The sequence below is a fragment of the Fomitopsis serialis genome (assembly GCF_022376445.1).
Source record: "Fomitopsis serialis strain Sig1Antser10 chromosome Unknown B0H18scaffold_29, whole genome shotgun sequence".
In the NCBI taxonomy this organism is placed as follows: Eukaryota; Fungi; Basidiomycota; class Agaricomycetes; order Polyporales; family Fomitopsidaceae; genus Fomitopsis; species Fomitopsis serialis.
This window is the reverse complement of record NW_025954989.1, coordinates 1-18491: the sequence shown is the minus strand read 5'-3', so window position 1 is coordinate 18491 and position 18491 is coordinate 1. Positions and strand designations below refer to the sequence as shown.

Below are 18491 nucleotides of genomic sequence, written 5' to 3'. Positions count from 1 at the left end.
TTACCACGACATTCGGCGGCTCTGTCTGTCGGGCATCATTCCCTCGGGCATTATCTTCTGTAGATCCTTGACGAGATCACGCTGCTTGGTGATTTCGATAATGTATAGGCCAGCCATATATCCACGTCGCAGCTTATACACGGGAAGGCATCACTGTAAGTGTATGCTGCTCAGGGGATGACACTAGTATGTCTTGATCAAGAGTCTCGGCCGCCGCGCGACGTCGACGCGCGAGCCCGACTGTTCGTGAGTTAGCGCTTTAGCTCTCAGCGTCTATCAGCAATCTCGTGACCGCGTAAAGCATATTCGGAATTCCTCACCTCTACCTAAAGCCTGTGTTACCCACCGATCCTCAGACTGTACTATATACACACAGATCTTGGGCTCGACCTCGCTCAAGACGATCTGTTCCTGAAAACTCACGCTCAAAACGTGCCTTGCCCATTACTTGTCTTATCGTGCTGCGCTTCGGATCCGATGATCTCCGCTGCTACGGAGAGACTCAAAGAGACATGGTCAAAACACGGTGGGACGATTGAAGATTCCTCCGCAGCTGTGCGCAGCAACACGCTCTAATAGGCCTCTTTCATTCATCGAGTCGGGTTCTAGATAAGTACAACACCCATGCAGGTTCTGCGATCCACAGTGCCCCCGTCTCCTCCCAGCCATGCACTTGGCGATTGCCCTTAGCTTCCGTTTCCTTGCCCTTGGTGCAGTTCTCGGGGCATACGTTCCTGATCAGCTACCTCTGATCACGGAATTCCGGACTGGGAATATTCAGTCACTGCCCTGGAATGTGCGGTTGAGCGAAGATGCCACCGGGAATCTTGTATTCCAATCTCTGGCTTCTCTGATGCAGATGCGACCCAATGCCAGATACCCTTACGGTGCGTCGTTATCCTTGCGATTTACTCAAGTAAGAGCTAAGCCAGCAGCTCGTAGGCCACTCCATCGTCCGCGCACACATTCCACCGGGCACAGTTCTGTACCATGGCCGTGGAAGCGACGCTTTCCCGGAAGCAGACTGGATCGCGTTTGACCCTGAGCACTCCCAAGTCTTCGCGCGCGGAGACAATGGCACGCTCTTTACCTTCGCCACCACCCGCGATTTGAAGCTCGTCTACTTCGACGGATGCAGCGCGGACAAGGCCGCGGGTGTCGACGATACCCAAGACGTGCTCATCTGGGGACACCTCGGGGACCACTCTACGAAGGGGCCTGGCCGCGGTGAACACCAACGCCTGATAGACGCCTGCGATTGGGCTAAGGAATATGATGTTGACGGATTTGTGAGGATGGAAATGGACTTGTACGCCTTCACTCTGCATCGAAGTTCATCTTAACGCTAACCGTGTTCTAGCGAGATCATGTACTGCGACTTCACGCAGGGCCTCGAGCTTGTCTCCGCACTGAACATCATAAACCCCGGAAGAGGAGGACCTGGACCTGGACGGAGGCCTGGCGGAGAACAACCATACGGCGGGCATGGCGGACCTATGCATGGCCTGCTAGGTGGACCCGACGGGCCGATGCATGGCCCACAAGATGGACCCAACGGACCCGGTCGTGGCAGTCCCAGCACCGTTCCCAACGGTTGGAAAGGTGGTTTTCCCGTAGTCCACTCTGCAGTAGCGCACGCAGGCAGCTGGCACGGGCCCTTCCCAGGCGACCTGCGCGTGCGCGTCGAGCCGTCGGCCATGCTGACCTTCTTCGACCCCGCGTTCACGTCGCTCGTCGAAGCGCGGCGCGGGCTGACGCGCCAGCAGTACCGGCTGCAGAACATCTCGAGCGCGGACGTTGCCCGCGCGCGTGAGGACATCTCGGACATGTTCTCGCGCGGACAGTATGAGCGGAGCGGCGTGGACTGGCGGGGCCTCGCGCAGACGGTGCAGGACCGCTTTGCGGAGAGGCTGCCGTTCCTGCGGTACCTGCTGCACCAGCCGACTCAGAACGCGTCGGCGCAGGCAGAGGCGGTCCGCCAGCAGCTGATCATCTCGCTGATCCCGTACATACCGCGTGCGGGCGTAGGCGAGTCTACGTGGTTTGCCGAGACCGCGCATGGCTGCCGGGCGAGCTTCACGTCGCACCTGCCCGTGTCGCGCTTCACAAAGCAGGAGCATGTCCTACGCAACGCGCTGGATGAAGTGCTACACGAGATCTGCCGCGTGCTCACGGGTGCCTGGAGTGGGGCATTTGACATCGAGGAAAAGAGCGCGGGCGTAGCGGCGGAGATGCTGGCGAAGTGGAAGACTGAAGTCGACTCGCTGGTCCAGTGGCTAGACTGGCCGGTGTGGATGGGCTGTGAGCCCGGCTGTGCCATCAACGTCAGTTTCCGAACCTTGCTCGGTCAACTCTCCACGCGCTTACACCTTCTCCTTGCAGGAATTCTGCTACGTGCCTCAGCCGCACTTCGGACGTAGGCCCGACGAGGAAATTGACACTACACCGCGATGCATAGCGTGGGCTCCAGCGAGCCCGTAATACTTGCGTTCGACCTTTGTTTTGTCAGCTCTCCTTTTGCGATGACCTATGCTTTCTTGATCCGAGGCTTGCTTACTGGTTGTACATCAGGTGTGTATCATAGGTGTTCGACTGTATTGGTGCATTGCCTTCCTGGGTGCTGCGCGTGCTTTAGTGTCAATACTTGTTCATCATCGACTCGGAGCGCCAGGTAAACGATCCAACTCCTGTCGAGATGACTTAGGTTCTGGGCTGCGTCATCAACAACCCCATGGCATCTGCTTCTCCAAAGAGGCTGAATCTCGCAGACGAACCGGATTCGAAGGACTTCCACCACGAGTGCGCGGCCACCGGATGGTACATGTGCCAGAGGACGGGGTGGTCCGACCTAATGCAGTGTTGAAGTGGCAGAACCCACGAGCTCGTCTTTGCGATGTATGTCGACCACCGAGCTTACCCCCAAATGGGTCGAGAGGTTTCAGCTGCTGCCGATCGAGCATCACTATGTACCGGTGTAAAGACTGGACGCCACTCGAAGGTAATGCGAAATAGCACCGCTATGACGATGGCACGTACACACCGTGGGACGGAGAGAAATCCGCCGACACAGACATTGACCTTGAAGGCGACTTGGGCGGCGTGTTGGGCAAGAGCATGACGTACGATGCAAACACCGGAGATGACAACGATCAAGGAGCGGACGAAGAGGATTATAAGGATGGGGGATTACGAGGGAGGAGAGTTCAATTATGAAGACGAGGTTGCCGTGTACGCGGACGAGGGGTGAGACGCCGTTGGCTCAGTGCCAGGGAGACGATACTGGGCAAGATTGCACTTGGACTTGCTCTGTACTTTGGCTGCTCGTACGTTCAGCGCTGGTACATGGTGATATGTAGCCACTGTTTTGTTTAATAGAAATGAAGCCGTTGAGAATGACAGTGATAGCTAATCAATTCAGTGTCAAAGAGTCCGACATTCTGCACCCTGAGATGGCAGAATGGGTTAGTAGAGCGGCACTAAAGATGTCGACTCTGTACTTACGGACACGGCACTCCATGTGACGACACCTGCGAGGGTGCAGGGCAGCAAGGACGTCAATCCGTGCCACCTCCAGGACTCCCAATATTTTGTCCGTCACGCTGTGCCTCTCCGGTACTTGGCTGTGTGGCTGGAACACGATGGATTCTTTCCATGTCCTTACGCCAGACTATGAAGTCTTGATGATTGTGCACGGTGCTATGAAGGGCACTGAGCTTTCCGCGGCAGGCTGAGTCAATAGTATTACATACGTCAGTATACCTCGTCCTTCTGAGTGTGGCATCTTCTGCCTGGTGAGTCCATCCCACCGCTCTCGGAGTGCTGAACCCGGCTCCAGTGTGCCAGAGGTCCAGGCATCATCATCTGTATCAATGCCTAGACAGACGCCGCATGACACGACGATACTGGAGAAGTGCTCCTCCTGCAGTATGTTGTCCAATCGTCCCAAAACACTATCCTGCTCCATCTTCGTTAGCATTTCACTCAGATCATCGGCCATGTGGTCTGTCTGAAGCATCAGCATGACAGAAACGGCATGAAAGGTTTTGAGGTGATGCGAGACAATATGTGCGGGATCCAGGGCCACGCTGCAAAGGGGTGGTATAGGTGGATTTCCAACCTCCGCAGGCGGTCATGATGTGAAAGGTTGTAGTGTCGCTCTGTAGGCACGAATCAATCAGCCACTGAGTGCTTCGAGAGATAATGACATAAAACTTTCCGACAGTAGCATCAATTGTCCCATCAGGCATGGGAGAGCTAGGATCGAGCCAGAACCTGCCAGTGAGGCCAACCACATCCGCAGATGTGGAACTTGCATCCAGCAGAGTCTGACTTCGACTAGCTGCTGAGGGGGGACCCGGCTCGCCGGCTACTGCAACATTGAGAATGCGCACTCGAGAAGCCCGGCTGATCTGCACGAGAAGGTCTTCGATTTCTGGTGCAACCCATCGTACTCCGAGATACTCCATGTTGCCACAGTTCAATGGGAGAGAGATGGGGAAGACCTGCTGGTTTCGCGGCAAGCAGTCGACATTGGTGCATGATAACTCTGTCAGCCGCGGCAGTGCTGAAACGAGGCGGGACAGCTGGGAAACGCTGAAGAAGGTGACGTTGAGGATGTTCAGAGTGTTAATGGAACTGAACGTGGATAGATAGTCGATGTCCTCCATTCGAACCGCGCCAGTGATCAATTCAGCATCTGTGATGGCGATGCTCGACAACCTCAGAGCCTTGCCAGCGAGCATGATGGCAAATGTCCCGATGTGCCCAATCGCCTGGCGGTACCCAGGTGAGCCACCGGATATGATGACCTGTTGGATAGCCTCACGGAGGCGCGGTCTTTCACGAAGCGTCTTGGAGAGTGAGAGGACATCCTCCCGACATCGTAGATGGATGCGTTGACGAAGATGGTACCACGTCAGGTAGTACCAGTCTTGGCATACGAGCGCGCAGGACACGAGGGTGGATAGATGTGGTTCGCTCGTCAGGAACGCGTACTTGAGATCCACTCCTGTTGCTATGTGGTCGATAATTCGTTCACAGACCTCTACAGGAAGTCGCGGAATCGATGGATCTTGAGGGATGCCCTCGGACGTTGCAGCTGTACTACTTATATTCATCATGTTTGTACCATGTTACTCGCGTATGGACAACGACGTCGATACTCACATCGAGTTGCCTTCCTCCATTTTGTTGGTGTCCGAGTGACCACGCAGCCTTCAAGTTCGTAGTACCGATAAAGGCTCGAGACTTCCGAGTCGTGCGCGTGTGAGATGTCACCACGCAGACCCTCGACGACGGCGAAGACGCGCTACTGACATATGTAGGTAGGAAGAGGCCCACAGAGGCCGCTGCTGATTATCATTGAGGGCGCTTTGAGGGCGCTGAGAGAGCCTGTATAGCTTGAGGCTCGGTCCGCCTCTCGGCGTCTCCGACAATTGTCTGATGCGCCGATCGAGGCCGATCGCCACAAACGCGTCTGTGGCTGGGGATGCTCCCGTGCGCCTCCAGTTTCGATCCTCTTCCGACCTCAGCAGCGAGTCAGGATTAAATTCGTTTCTCCATCCTCTGTCTTGCATATCAGCGCGCCTGAAAATGACGAAAGCAACCACCTGTGTCAGTACGTGACGGTCTCTGTGCATGAGACCGCATCCCGGAATCCTGAGGGATAGGAAGCCGCCGGCCCGCCTCGGCCCTCTTGTCACCGGCGCCAGACCGACGCTCGCACCAGAACGTCGATCCTTCATCTCAAGATCCCATGTCCCAGCGAAAGCCAACAGACGGTGAACCTTATCGCTTGGAAAGAGTCCTTGCATGACACTGTCTTGATGAGTAGGCCACTGGACGCTTGAGGACCACTGCTCCATTGCGCACATCCCCCTTGCTTTCAGATTGGCGGGAAGACTGTAATTACCTGTGTCGCTCGCTGAGAACCTGTCATGCGGTACCGGTCACGCCCTCCATCATGGAAATTGGACTCGTGGAACCATGCCCGATAAGGCTTCCAGAAAGCCTGAGGCACATATATAGGCGGACACTCGATTCGTGACGGACGTCGGCCGCAGCCGCACCTTGTCCAGATGGCCGTCCGACTAGTACTCACCCTTGTACCGCTACTACTCCTAGGTGTTCGTGGGGTTCAGATCACGTCCACGACACGGCAGACTATCCATGGCGTGGCGCGTCGGGAGCGTGGTGGACGCTTGACCTCGCGCTCTATCCGGATGATGTTCGCCAAAACGTCTCCAACCTGCTCTTGAACCAGACTAGTGGTATGTCTAACTCCGTCTATGGGACCGTGATGATCTTGAATGTCGTGCTGTGTAGGGCTCGGCCTCACCGACTATCGATACAACCTTGGAGGCGGTGGTGTCGGTGTCACTACATGGGATAGGGCACCGGAGACTCCATACGTTAGGTAGTTAACCCGGCATCCCACCGTATGCCATTGGAACTTACTGATATATGCTATACAGCGATGGCGTCTACAACTGGTCCGCAGATGCAGCAGGTACTTACTACCTCAAGGAAGCTGCTCTGCAAGGTGTGCCCGTGCTGACGCTCTTCGTGAACAGTGCTGTGAGTGTACTTTATTCCCGAAGTGTCTTCCGCGACTGACGCTTAGCACGTAGCCCATCACGATGACCAGCAATAATCAAAGCTGTGGGGGCGACCTCGTCACAGATCGCATCCCCGCATACGTGCAGTATCTCACCGACGTGGTTAGTCACTGGAAAAGCGAGGGTGTCGAGTTCACGCACGTCTCACCAATGAAGCACGTACTCACTCGCTGCTTATCATCAAGTCGTTCACTGATTCTCAGCGCCCGATAGCGAGCCCGACGATACTTTCGGCAGCTGCAATCAAGAGGGTATGCAGGTTGTCCCGCAACAGCGCGCGGAGGTGGTTACTACCCTCGCTGCATCGCTGAAGGCGGCCGGCCTCTCTACGCAGGTCATTTCTGATGAGTCTTCCGACACAAGTCAGTCGACTCGTTCATAAACGACGTGAGGACCTTCTTAATGGGCTGTACAGCCAACTACTCGAACGACGAGCCGGTTTGGCTCAATGCGACCGTCGGCGAGTCTTAGGTGGGAACTGCCACCACCTGTACGATTTTGCAAGTGCGGCGACCCAACAAGAGGTCTTTGAGTACGGGCGCAACTTGAGCGGCGGCGTGCCAACCTGGTTCACGGAGATATGCTGTGAGTACGACGATATCAGGATATTCGGTCAATTGACGTCATATGGGATCAGGCTACAATGCGGCGAACTCCAACGATTCCGACAATCCTCTCGCCACCCTCACTTATAGCTCGCAGTATGATCCTACGATGCTCAGCGGCCTCCGTATGGCGCATATTGTTGGCATCATTCACTTATGCGAGGACTCGCATTGGTAAGTGAGCCTATTTCGATCGCATCCATCCAAAGCTCATGTCTATTCTAAGGGACTGGTGGACTGCGCTCTCTAACGAGATAGGTTGCACGCTCAGCAGCAACGCTACGTGCTGGGACGGCATTCAATCTAGTGGTGGGACGACGGTAAGATCGCGCAGATACCAGTTTCCATTGATGACTAAATACCTTTTCTCTAGGTCTTCTCTACTACGATCCCGACTACAGCAGCTCGCAGAACTACGACATCAAGGTCACCAAGCGCTTCTCCGTGCTGAAGCACTTCACGAAGGGGGCTCCCGTCGGCTCTATCCGTCGCGCCGTCACGCCGACTCTGACACCTCCGACGACGCATGGCGTGTCCTCGCGTTCGACTACGACTCTTCTGCGCGCAGTACAGCACGTGTGACCAGGGCCGTACTCCATCGTCGCGCTGAACGCTCAGTGGAACACCTCAAGCATTACTCTGTCGGGCGGCGGCACGTTCGAGCTCACACAGCCCGTCGCGATGTACCGCACGAGTGTGACGGAGGACTACGCGGAGGTGCAGGTGCCGACTTTGAGCGCGAATGGGAGCCTCGTCGTTGACGCGCCGGAGATGAGCATCTTCACCCTATTCTTCCAATGACCGGCTCTCTATCCTTCTTTCAGATCTGAGTGTTTGGTCAATGGCTGTCTTGACGCCTCTTGCTTTGACTTGTACTCTCGAGAGCATTGTGTAGTACCTGGTGATTATATGCAAGGGTGTTGACCGCGACGTGATTATATGAAGGGCAGTCCAGAAAGGAAGGTATTTCCCACGTCTACATAATACTCCGCATCTGCAGACTCGGAGCGATCCTACTTACCGCCCTCACTCACATCGCCCCACGTTCGTATTCCTCCTGCTTGTCGGCACAATATCCTGACAACCCCTTCTCTAGATCCTGTCCGCGTTCTCGCCCCACCAAGCTGGCTGCGATGCGCTCCCGGACTACTACGCGATCCTCTCCGTCTCCCCGACAGCTTCCGCCGCCGAGATAAAGCAAGCGTACCACAAAGCCTTGCTTCTGTACCACCCGGACAAGCATCACACCCACCAGAACGGAGATCACCGCAGTAGCGTCAACGTCGACGTCACGGTCGCTCTGTTGCAACGGGCGCACCAGGTCCTCGCCTCTCCCGCGGACAGAGCGGTCTACGACGCTTCTCGCGCTGAGGCGGGTACCAAGAAGGGTCCGCGCCCGGCGCAGGTCGTCTCGCTGGAGGACTTCAACGACGACGAGGATAGCGCGGGGCAGCCGACGTGGACGTACGCTTGCCGCTGCGGCGGGAGATACGTCGTCACGGAGAGGGAGCTGGAGGAGGGTCAGCACCTTGTTGGCTGTGTTAGTTGTTCGGAGGTCGTCTGGGTAGGCTACGAGGTAGCGGAGGAGGATATAGATGCTGGCAAGTGATCATGACTATGCAACGCTGTGCAGTTTTGTCGCAGTTGAGGCCTGATGTCGACTGATGTCACTGAACCGCGTCAACGCCGGGAAGCAAGATGCTCAGATGACTACGACAAGTGCAGTTTCAGCTAGCAGAAGATATCATTGCACGAACAGATGATCTATTGACAAGAGAACAATACAGTATCATTAAGGTAGATCGTGAGCTATACACCGTCGTAATGTTCCAACATTCTGAGCACCGTCACAAGAAACCAGGGCTACAGGTCGTCCAAGATCATACAGTCATCATCATCCGACATCAGTCTAGCATTCAGTCCCACTGCAAGTCGCGACACCGTCAGATCGAGAGACGCACGGGTTCGAGGAGACGAAGCTTACCTGTACGACCATGTTAGTCGCCCACGGGACGAGCTCCTGCCCGGGCGACAGGTACACGTATGTGCTCGTCTTGTACACGTCCGCCTTGAACCGCTGGAGGACACCCGACTGTCCTGGCGCACGGCGGATCGTCTTGTACTCGAAGACGGCGCGCACGACGGAGGCGATGATCTGCAGGGAAAGCGGTCAGCGTCATAGCGTCGACCGGTGACCAGAATCATGCAGACCTTGTTGAGAAGTCAGCGCCCAGGCACCGAGCTGGGCCGTCCGAAGCGAGGTAGCGGTCGGAAGGACGGTTGGGGTTGACGACTGGGGTCGGGGAAGGCTTGCGCCTGAGGAAGTCTGTAGACGCGCCATCTCTTACGCACGCTTCAGCCACTACATCAGGTTCGCGCTTGCGATGTCGAGGAAGACGGACTCTTCGGCGTCAGCGTTTGCTGGCCAAGCGCGGTAGCCTGCAAGGCCTGTGGTAAGCACCACGGAAGGGGGGTCGAGTCCTGCGAACGACGCAACGATCATTCACTCCCGCATACCGTACAAGGCAGGGTACGTACGGAGCGCCTCCAGACGTAGCCACAGAGGAGCTGAGCGTCCTTCTTGCCGGGGTAGGCTTGTTCACAAGATCCTGCACGTCCCGCGGCTTGTTCTCGTCAATGTAGAAGTTGACGACGTTGACGACGGCCTGCGAGAGCTCGACGGAGCACGCGACCAGCACCGCCAACACGGAGTGCGCGAGCTCGTCCGGAGAGTATCCAAGGCCCCAGAGCTTCTCGAGGATCTCCTCCTTGTGGCCCTTCGCCCTGCCGACGAACATGCTCGTGATCGTGTCGAACACCGCGATGATACTCGACTGTCATGGATCCGTCAGGTTGGTGCTCAACAGATGGCACTGCGCGTCGACGTACCCTCTGCCCGCCACGCAGGTACAGCTTGATCTTGTGGAGCAGCTTGTCGATGTCGGCCTTGACTTTCTGCTGGAGGCGCAACAGCTTCGCAGGAGGAACATCAGGAAGAGGAAGCTGTCGGCGATATTCAGGATCAATGACGTAGCAATTAAACAGAGTTGCGACCCACGAGTACACATCGGCCAGGATGTCGAAGAGCTCCTGCGGGGTATAGTCGCCCTCCGCATCGGGGCGCTCCTTAAGCTTAATACCGGCCTATCGGGGATTTGTCAGTCCAGACACGGCGGGCCGCCGTCAAAGCGCACTTACGAAGGAGCTAGCCCACTGAAGTGGGATGTACTTGAGCACATCGCGGACGATGTCGAGGCTGCGCGTCTTCACGCCCACCATAGAGTACGACTCGCGCGCCATAAGCGCTTTCGTCTTAGCGTGGAAGAACGCCAGGATCTGGTCTTCGTGGCCACTGAGCACGCCCGCAATGGCGCGCTGTTCCCTCGCAGCCCGGCTCGGGCTGTCCGACGCGATGAAGAAGCTATAAATACCCATTCAGCGCCCCGAGGTGTATTCGTAAATGGCCGCTAGACTCACCCTTGGCCGCTGATGACCTTCGCCGCGCGGTCGGCATACCTGACGCTGAAGCGGTCGCTGTGCAGGGCCTGGGCGACGTCCCGGTAGGTGGAAACCTCCGGCGTGCGCAGGATGACGGTCGGCTTGCTGAGATCGTACTGGTCGGCCTCGCCCAGCTTCGTCAGGACCTTCTCCATCGCCTCGGGCGTCATGAGCGGGAACCAGGTGAACGTGCTGTTCGGGGAGAACTGCTGCGGGAGGTGGCGGAGGAAGAGGCGGCCGAGGGCGCTGCCGCAGCCCGGCGCGGTCGTGTCGCGCTGGCAGTCGGCGAAGCCCCAGCAGGTGAGGTTGAACGGCGTGTAGTCCGCGGTGAAGTAGCGGTCGCCGCGAGTGAGCGCGATGGCATCGCTGAGGATGGCGCGGCTGATCGTGTACCCTGCGCGACGGTAGTCAGCATGAGCCACGGGGCACGTCGCGTGAGACTCACCGGGGCAGAGGCCAGCGCCCTCCATGACCGGCTTCGCAGCCTCGGCCTGGAGGCCGACATAGAGCTCGAGGCGTTCGATGTCGCCATAGAGCTTCTCAGCTGCGGCGGCCACCTCCTTGTCTGGGTTCCATTCGAGGAAGCTCGAGTACCCTGCGGACCGGTTCGTCAACCACACTCCCACAGTCAATGAAAAGGGCACGCACGCTTCAAGCCCAAGAACTGCCGGAAGTCGTTGAGCGAGCAGCAGCCCCACTGCCGCCCGGACTCGATGCCCATGATCTCGTGCAGCCGCATGACGTGCGGGGTGCCCCGCGCCTTGAACGCGCCCGCGGGTTCGCAGTGCTGTCCGTGCGTCAGTGGGATTCGAAGTTCGCGCGCGGACACGAGGACGTACTGCTGCTGCAGAATCCAGCCAAATCCGCGTCCTGAACGTCCCTCGCCTGCGCTGCAGCCTGGCACAGAACACCTGTCAATCGATGATGCAGGAAGCGCGGGACGCGACTCACTGGCCGAACGTCCATTGAGTGGGTGAGTCTCCTCTTTTGCCAGCTCCCTCGCCTTCTTCCGGAAATCATCAATCGTACTGAGTCGAAGGATGGCCAGGGAAGATCTGCTTTGACAGCTGGTCGGTCCACTGTTCATCGGGCTGCGACGTCGTTGCATGCCACCGGTAGAGGCAGTTGAACTGTGCCGCGTGTTAGATGTCGGCACTAAACTGGACTACTACCGGAATGGAACGCACCTCCACACTGCAGACGTTCCCTCGTCCACGCTCGAACAGACTGTGGTCTGAGTTCCGGATGTCCTGCGGGGACTTAGCACATGCGCATCTGGGCCTGGGCACAAACCTACCTCGAACGGGTTCAAGCTCCAGCTGCTCCCGTCTCGCACAAGACCGAGAATCGAGCAGAAGTAGTCGGAGAACACAACCGTGGCGAACCAGCCGCAGTTGATAAGGCGCGCCGTCTGGAAGAGATCCTCCTCCTGCTTGAGCAGCTTCATCGTGCGCTGGGGATCGTCCTTGGGAATCAGGTCCGGGTCAGTCCACTGTTTGCGCTCGTTGAGCTGCAGCAGCATCCTGGCAATGTACTACCCGCGCAGGTCAGCAATTAGACTGGGCGGCATTCGGCACGGAGTGGCGCTCACGTTATGGTTCCGGTTGAAGAGAACGAGCAGCACTGATACCGCCGGTGGGAGCAGCAGAAGTCGATCCTCGGCAAACGTGTCGGGGTGGAGAAGACCGCGGCCGTCGCGTACCCGGATCTTGTCCTGCATTTTCTGGTCGTTTCCATACAGCGGCGCGAGGTCGACATACGAGGACGTCTCGTTGATGTTGGGGTGCTCATGGGACGTGCGGAAGATACTGCAGAGTGCAGTCAGCTCTGCCGGCACCAGCCAGGCCAAATACAGCAAGCCCACCTGTGGATGACCAAGGCGGCGAAGGAGAACATCAAGCTGGACAGGCCGGCAGGGTGCTTGACAAACTAGCACGGCTATGGTCAGATTGCGAGCTGGGGAGACAGGATACTGGGAACTCACGGCTTCTCGCCGAAGAAGGGTGTCGAAAATTAGCCCCGCATCGGGAAGCTCGTTCCGGGGAAGTGGGTGGGCCGGCTGCGCGCTTCGTGCGTACGGCTTGCCCGCCTGACCAAGGCTAGGGTCCTGCAGGTTGTTACCCCGAGCCGTCCGCAGAACGATAGGAATACTCAGAACCGATGTAGGTTTCGGGTGGATGCGGGAGGTCGTCATATACTGAGAGGCGACGTCAGAACAGGCGGCTTAGAAGAAACACGAGGTATACTGACGCAGCTCAACGACTGAATCAGACAACTTGGCACCGAGCGGGGTCCCAGAATGCTGGGACAGGAAGATGAGGAGGTGCTCGAGCTGACGGCACAAGGTAGTATGAGCAGCAGTCAGTAGACACAAGGATGCCTGACATGCGTACCATGAACTTCCTGTCGTCAATACCATTGGGGTGCTTCAAGACGTCGACGAGTGCCTCCTGTGATGTTGTATTAGATCGATTCTGCTAGACAGAAGGACGCGCTACATACCACGCTCCCGATGTCCCACTTGATGTCACCGGGGGCGTTCTGGATCTATAGGTCACGGTGCGGGTGAGCACAACGAACAACACGGGGTGAACAGGTAGTTACCTCCGCACGGAAGCTGCGAAGGAGCTTCTCAGCATCAGCGTTCGCGTGTCGTACGGAATCAGACACGCCCTCCTCCTGTGGATGTCAATGAGTACGACTTGGACTGCACAAGAGCAAGGGTACCACCACCGAGGACACAACGGTAGACAGTCTGCTTCTCGTGCTCATGGTGTGCAAGTGTATGTCGCGTCTCGCAGGAGCGGAGGTAAATGGCGAGGAGGCCTGACGAGGGCCCGGTCTTATACGGAGGGATCTGTGCCGCGCTCATCTGGGGCCTTTGTTAGATCTGGCATCTCGGAGGATGGGAGCGGGGAAGCGGTCGCGGTTGTGTCATGGCACCTGCCTGCACCGGAATCCCTGGAACAAGGATGCGGTGCGTCTCTCTCTGCGATCAGCATCAGCGCTCCGCGGCCTGACGCCCTGAAAAGTTGGGAGTGCATCCGCCAGAAACGATGCTTGGGCCGCGACGCTCGCCTCGCTGCCAGAGGTCTCGACGTGTGCGCCTCTGGATCAGTAACCGGCCGCCAGCACCAAGCCAGCACACCAGGCAAGGCAGCCTAGGGACGTGGGGAATCTCCTTGAGAACAACAATCCGCCCGTCAACGGTAGTCAGCTTCCCAGCGATAACTACGTCTGTTCTAGGACAATTACCTGGCATACCTCGTAACTGTGTCCGTTGGAAAGCGTGGTGCTTGACGTTGAACGTTGAGTCGCGGCTCTTTGGCATGTCTCGGCGAGCAGTTGGTCGAATGGGCACAGCCACACCCTACCGGCTGATTGCCAACAAAACGTCCCTCAAAGCTCATGGCACATCACAGCCGCAGCCAGCGCTGCAGTGACGAAACATTGACCATCCACACCAAATCTATCGAACCCCACGCTTCTCGAGTTGCGAAGCCGCCACCGTGGACACTGGACAACGTTAGGGATGTGGTTATCGACGCCGAAACGAGTGCGCTCAGCCGGGGTGCGCTCGGCCCTCGGGCAGCGTACTTGGAAGCCCCTCCAGATGATGCCGCTTCGCCCCCCATCGAGCAAGGGAAGCTCACTGAATTCGAATTCGGCCGCAGACCAGCCCAGTCGATCGCACTCCCCACCCGCTTTGGTCCCATCTCCGGCGCGCCTGACCTCCAGCCCGTCGAGTGTACCGAGGAGGCTGCTTATCTCAATGGCAAGGTTATGATAGCGGTCGATATCAAGCATCGAAGGTGCCTCGCGAGCAGTTGCGTGCCGTGCGTGTGCGTCGGTGTTAGAACGAGGAGGTCACCGTGCCACCTTCGTGTCCGCGGCAGAAGGCGGACGTTTCGCTGCTTAGCACGCGCCTAGCCGTAGAAGGAAATAATACCGAGCTATGTGGCCGAGCGCGAGCGCGCGCTGAACACCTCGAGCTGTGCACGATCAGAGGACACTGGACTTGACTAGACTGGGAGCCGGTACTCGGACGAATGATGCAATAACAAAAATTGTAGTGGTCGGCGTCAGGCGATGCTGCGAAGTCTGAGTCACATCGGCATTGCCGTCCTTCGAAGTTCCTTCCCCCGAACTGGGCGGATACTCAGCTGAAGGCGTCTTCGCGTATGTAGAAAGATTACAGCAGTGGGTATCGCCTCCCCCGCCAGGAATGAGCTTGATCACTGTCCAGTGAGCTCGTGAAGCAGCTTTGCTTGAGCAATGAGCACGACTGAATCAATGAGCACCCGATGATATCTGCTAACGTGCAGCACGTGATCAGGTGCCTTCTACGTCCTCCTCGTTCCTGTCAGTGCAGTAGCCTGTACGGTGTACATTGACTCTATCGCGCTTGCCCCCCTCCTCTTGCGCATCGTTTGTGTACATCTTGACGTGACTTCTTCATGGATTCCTCAGAACTCTTCCATGTCAAGCAGCAATTCCTCCTCGGTGAGTAGGACGTGGAGCTAGCGAGCAAGCACTGACCACGTCCCAGGCGCGTACAAGTCGCTCGTCGACCTGACGCTGCCCACCCCAACTCGCCCGACTACACGCCGACGCTCGTGTACAAGGCGCGGGCCTACATCGCTCTGGACGACCCCAAGCCTGTGCAGGCCCTCGTCCCCGCAGACGCGGAGGAGGTCTCCCTGAAAGCCGTATCCGCCTTGGCACGCTACGTCGGCGCTACGAGCCCGGAGGACAAGGAGGGCTCACTCGAGGAGCTGCGGGACCTGTGTGTCGAGATCGAGGGCGAGGACGTGGACGCGACGCCCAAGGAGAAGGGCACGGTGCGCGTGCTCGCGGGCACCGCCTTCGCGCTCGCGAACGAGGTCGAGGAGGCTCTAGAGACCCTCGGCGTGGGCACGAACACGGACAACCTCGAAGCGTGAGCCATCCATCCATCGACCCATGCTGTGCGGCGTGATCTCACAGGCGGCCCCCCAGCGTCGCGCTCACGGTGCAAATATACCTCTCGATCAACCGGCCCGACCTCGCGCGGAAGGAGTTCGAGCGCGCGAAGAGGTGGGCGGGGGACGACATGCTCGTGCAGCTCGTCGAGGCGTTCATCGGCATGGTCACCGGCAAGGACGGCTACCAGGACTGCAACTCGTTCTACGACGAGCAGCTCGGCAACCCGTCGCTCACGTCCCCGCACCTCCTCACCGCGCGCGGCATAACGCGGCTGCTGAGGGGCGAGGTTGCGGGTGCGAAATCCGACCTTGAGGAGGCGGTGTCGCAGCACGGCGGTAAGCCTGATGCAGAGACACTCGGCGCGATGACCGTCGCTGCTGGTTTGAGTCAGTCAAAATCGACCGAGACAGAACAACTGTGGGCGTGAGTTCATCATTCAGTGGTCGTGCCATCCTGCCGCTCACTCGTTCTTGCGTTCGTTGCCTAGTCAACTCATCACCGAGTACCCGAGCCATCCCATGGTGCTTGACCTTGCGCGGAAGTCGGAGCAGTTCGACGAGCTGTGCATGAAATTCCCTGTGCCGCCCATTGCGACGGCTGCATGATGTCGAATTCTGTATGGTCAGAATTCCTATTCATCCCGTTGTATCGATGCTGCGGGTGACGTCTTCGTGCTTCCATTGCATCCTGAGAACCTGCAGCTGCCATGCGTCCGCATTCGCTCTCCCCCTTCATATGTCTCTGTTCAGAAGGCCCGACAGTAGCGCGAGAACGGGCGGCATGAAATACAGTCAAGCTTTCAACGTGTCAAATGTCAAGATACATTGGGAAGCAATGGCGGCAACCTGCGTGCGGTCCAGTCGGTAAGTACTGTCAGGGAAGGTAAATCTTCGATCGCCGTGTGACTGCACGGCGGCCATGGGACCAACCGACCGCCTGTGGCACCCACCCATCATAGCCCCCGAGGGTGCTCCAGGACGACCACGATCCTCTGGCCTTTGAAGTAACCCAGTGGATGCTCTACCTCCCCGACTGTAATATGCAGCCTTCCTCCACACTCGGACGGCTTGTCGCCTGTCTGCATGTCGGTGGCGGTAGGCACGGGCTTAGTCTTGCTGGCTTTTGAGAGCCAGTTCGCTAGCGTGCTTTGCGTGCGCTTCACAGGCTTTGCTGATGGTGTCGGCGGTTGCGTGGCTGGGGGAGTGTTGAGCGTGAACTTGAACATCTGCGACGCCTGTGTTGGTGGAGTGGCCGTCGGTATTGAGAATGGACTCGGAGCCGAGAGTGAGGGTGCTGGAGGGGGTGGAGGTAAACGGGCCTTGCGCTCGCGACTGCAGTCGCACTGGTATGTCTCCGTCCAGCAGCCCACTCTGTGCTGCCGCGCGCTCTCCGTCATCTCGCTATAAGACAAGAGCCGTAACCTAGTGAGCCACTGGACCGAGTGGTGTCAGAGAGTGCACCCACCTATGCGGCAAACTTCCGAGTCTTCGGAGATCCTTCGACACGAGCTCGACGCGTTTCCACAGCGTGGTTTTGGGGTCGGCCACGATGGCATAGGTTCCGCGGAAGTTCACGTATTGCGGACGCGTCGCAGATTGTTTGGACCCGCCGTAGAAATTTTGGAGTGCCGCTGCGAGCGCGTCCCAAAGGTCGTCACATAACTGGTAGTCTTCGCACGCGTCGCTGTCGGAGATGGTTGGGTCGGTGCGAGAGCGATTGAGGTGTTCCGGCGCGTGATCGTCGGTGGCTTTGCGCTTTCCGAGGACGCTGCTGCTCTCTCGTTCTCCGGCGGTCGCGTGCTCGTAGACGGGCTCGGCCGTTTGGCTCGAGAGTGAAGTGGACGCTGATGAAAACATTGACTTTGGAGGCCCGCTTCCTCCCCTCTCGCTCGTGTGGAAGAGATGAGCTTCCCGAAGTCGACACGCCAGACCGGGTTCTGGCCGATGGCAGTAGGACGCGACGTGCCGTCCATCGGTGTAGGATTAGACAACGGCTGTAGAGGCGCATGCAGCATGTTAGAGTTGTAGTGTGGTTGGCACCGGGTTGAAAGTGAGCAGCCAAGGCAAGGCGGGATTGGACGAGCAAGCACGTCGCGTCAAACGGGATAAATGTACGCTCGACGCGGTGTGACAGACGCGTCAGGTCACGTTCCGGCGTGACCGGCTACTTGGAGCGCTTGCGCGACGCGCATCGCACTCCGCTCGTCTCGCCTTGACCTTCCTATCCATGAACTGAGGCACAGATGATAGTGCACGCGAATCCAGGAGGGACCACAAACAGGCTGCATGGTGAGCGGGAGACGCGACACAAATTTCCACTGGCATGAAATGCAGGTACGTGCCTTTGGCTTACGTCCGTCTTCCGCTACTTATGATATAAGTAGGTCGCATCGGCGTTGCGAGCGACCATGCGAGTGTGTGACGCTCTATCGGGCTTCATATTCAACACCCTGCTCATAGCATGTAGATTATTCGTAGAGGCTGACTACCGCAATCAATCGTGGTACGTTCCACAAACAAGAGTATCTCGTACTCATCCTTCATCGTCCCAGATGTACAAAAGGTACCCAGCGTACGAAGGAGCAACCACTTGATCGCAGTTCCTTGACGGCAGTATGAAGAGCGTTGGCTGAGTAGAGGTAATCTGGACTCTGGGTGTTAGCGCTCCCTGCTGTGGCTAATAACGCCTTGTAGAAGACATCCACGACGAAGGGCCCGTCCTCGTCGACAATCGACCTGTGCGCAGACTGTTATCATGTATTGCCAAGTCACACAGTAGCAAACTCACCACAACGTCGCTACGGCCC

General features: G+C 57.7%; 8 protein-coding genes across 8 annotated transcripts; 4 read left to right on the top strand and 4 right to left on the bottom strand.

Moving 5' to 3' along the window:
* The first annotated feature begins 339 nt into the window (after positions 1 to 339).
* B0H18DRAFT_1004272 (uncharacterized protein) lies at positions 340 to 2653 on the top strand. Its single transcript, XM_048028475.1, has 4 exons — positions 340 to 887; positions 943 to 1309; positions 1361 to 2324; positions 2383 to 2653. Exons 1-4 carry the CDS (start codon positions 668 to 670, stop codon positions 2479 to 2481), a joined length of 1650 nt encoding a protein of 549 aa, XP_047893895.1. The 5' UTR covers positions 340 to 667; the 3' UTR covers positions 2482 to 2653.
* Positions 2654 to 4129: 1476 nt separating this feature from the next.
* B0H18DRAFT_1210784 (uncharacterized protein) lies at positions 4130 to 5347 on the bottom strand (the record flags this gene model as incomplete). Its single annotated transcript, XM_048036388.1, has 3 exons — positions 5167 to 5347; positions 4213 to 5103; positions 4130 to 4157 (listed from the first exon to the last, which is right to left on the bottom strand). The coding sequence occupies exons 1-3, from the start codon at positions 5184 to 5186 to the stop codon at positions 4130 to 4132; spliced, it is 939 nt and encodes a 312-aa protein (XP_047893894.1). The 5' UTR covers positions 5187 to 5347.
* A 554-nt stretch (positions 5348 to 5901) lies between these two features.
* On the top strand, positions 5902 to 8152 carry B0H18DRAFT_1004265 (O-glycosyl hydrolase family 30-domain-containing protein). Its single transcript, XM_048028474.1, has 11 exons — positions 5902 to 6129; positions 6162 to 6269; positions 6325 to 6415; positions 6474 to 6576; positions 6630 to 6772; positions 6831 to 6979; positions 7083 to 7202; positions 7255 to 7396; positions 7449 to 7531; positions 7596 to 7709; positions 7809 to 8152. The coding sequence occupies exons 1-11, from the start codon at positions 6078 to 6080 to the stop codon at positions 8021 to 8023; spliced, it is 1320 nt and encodes a 439-aa protein (XP_047893893.1). The 5' UTR covers positions 5902 to 6077; the 3' UTR covers positions 8024 to 8152.
* On the top strand, positions 7994 to 8831 carry B0H18DRAFT_1084850 (DnaJ domain-containing protein; the record flags this gene model as incomplete). Its single annotated transcript, XM_048031843.1, has 2 exons — positions 7994 to 7997; positions 8347 to 8831. The coding sequence occupies 2 exons, from the start codon at positions 7994 to 7996 to the stop codon at positions 8829 to 8831; spliced, it is 489 nt and encodes a 162-aa protein (XP_047893892.1).
* A 307-nt stretch (positions 8832 to 9138) lies between these two features.
* Positions 9139 to 13592, bottom strand: B0H18DRAFT_1118623 (heme peroxidase; the record flags this gene model as incomplete). The annotated part of the gene is made up of 21 exons (XM_048033817.1): positions 9139 to 9147; positions 9207 to 9377; positions 9745 to 10056; positions 10112 to 10366; positions 10421 to 10643; positions 10700 to 11114; positions 11166 to 11315; positions 11369 to 11507; positions 11560 to 11617; positions 11750 to 11850; positions 11908 to 11970; positions 12018 to 12254; positions 12312 to 12528; positions 12585 to 12649; positions 12705 to 12819; positions 12872 to 12917; positions 12971 to 13052; positions 13114 to 13170; positions 13223 to 13267; positions 13325 to 13399; positions 13434 to 13592. 21 exons carry the CDS (start codon positions 13590 to 13592, stop codon positions 9139 to 9141), a joined length of 2994 nt encoding a protein of 997 aa, XP_047893891.1.
* A 1516-nt stretch (positions 13593 to 15108) lies between these two features.
* B0H18DRAFT_1004249 (coatomer epsilon subunit-domain-containing protein) lies at positions 15109 to 16492 on the top strand. Its single transcript, XM_048028473.1, has 4 exons — positions 15109 to 15223; positions 15281 to 15659; positions 15719 to 16108; positions 16173 to 16492. The coding sequence occupies exons 1-4, from the start codon at positions 15178 to 15180 to the stop codon at positions 16288 to 16290; spliced, it is 933 nt and encodes a 310-aa protein (XP_047893890.1). The 5' UTR covers positions 15109 to 15177; the 3' UTR covers positions 16291 to 16492.
* B0H18DRAFT_1210780 (uncharacterized protein) lies at positions 16490 to 17541 on the bottom strand (the record flags this gene model as incomplete). The annotated part of the gene is made up of 2 exons (XM_048036387.1): positions 16490 to 17085; positions 17150 to 17541. 2 exons carry the CDS (start codon positions 17539 to 17541, stop codon positions 16638 to 16640), a joined length of 840 nt encoding a protein of 279 aa, XP_047893889.1. The 3' UTR covers positions 16490 to 16637.
* Positions 17542 to 18224: 683 nt separating this feature from the next.
* On the bottom strand, positions 18225 to 18416 carry B0H18DRAFT_876034 (uncharacterized protein; the record flags this gene model as incomplete). Its single annotated transcript, XM_048040471.1, has 1 exon — positions 18225 to 18416. A coding segment is annotated over one exon (192 nt), but the record flags the coding sequence as incomplete, so codon positions are not given.
* Positions 18417 to 18491: the final 75 nt, after the last annotated feature.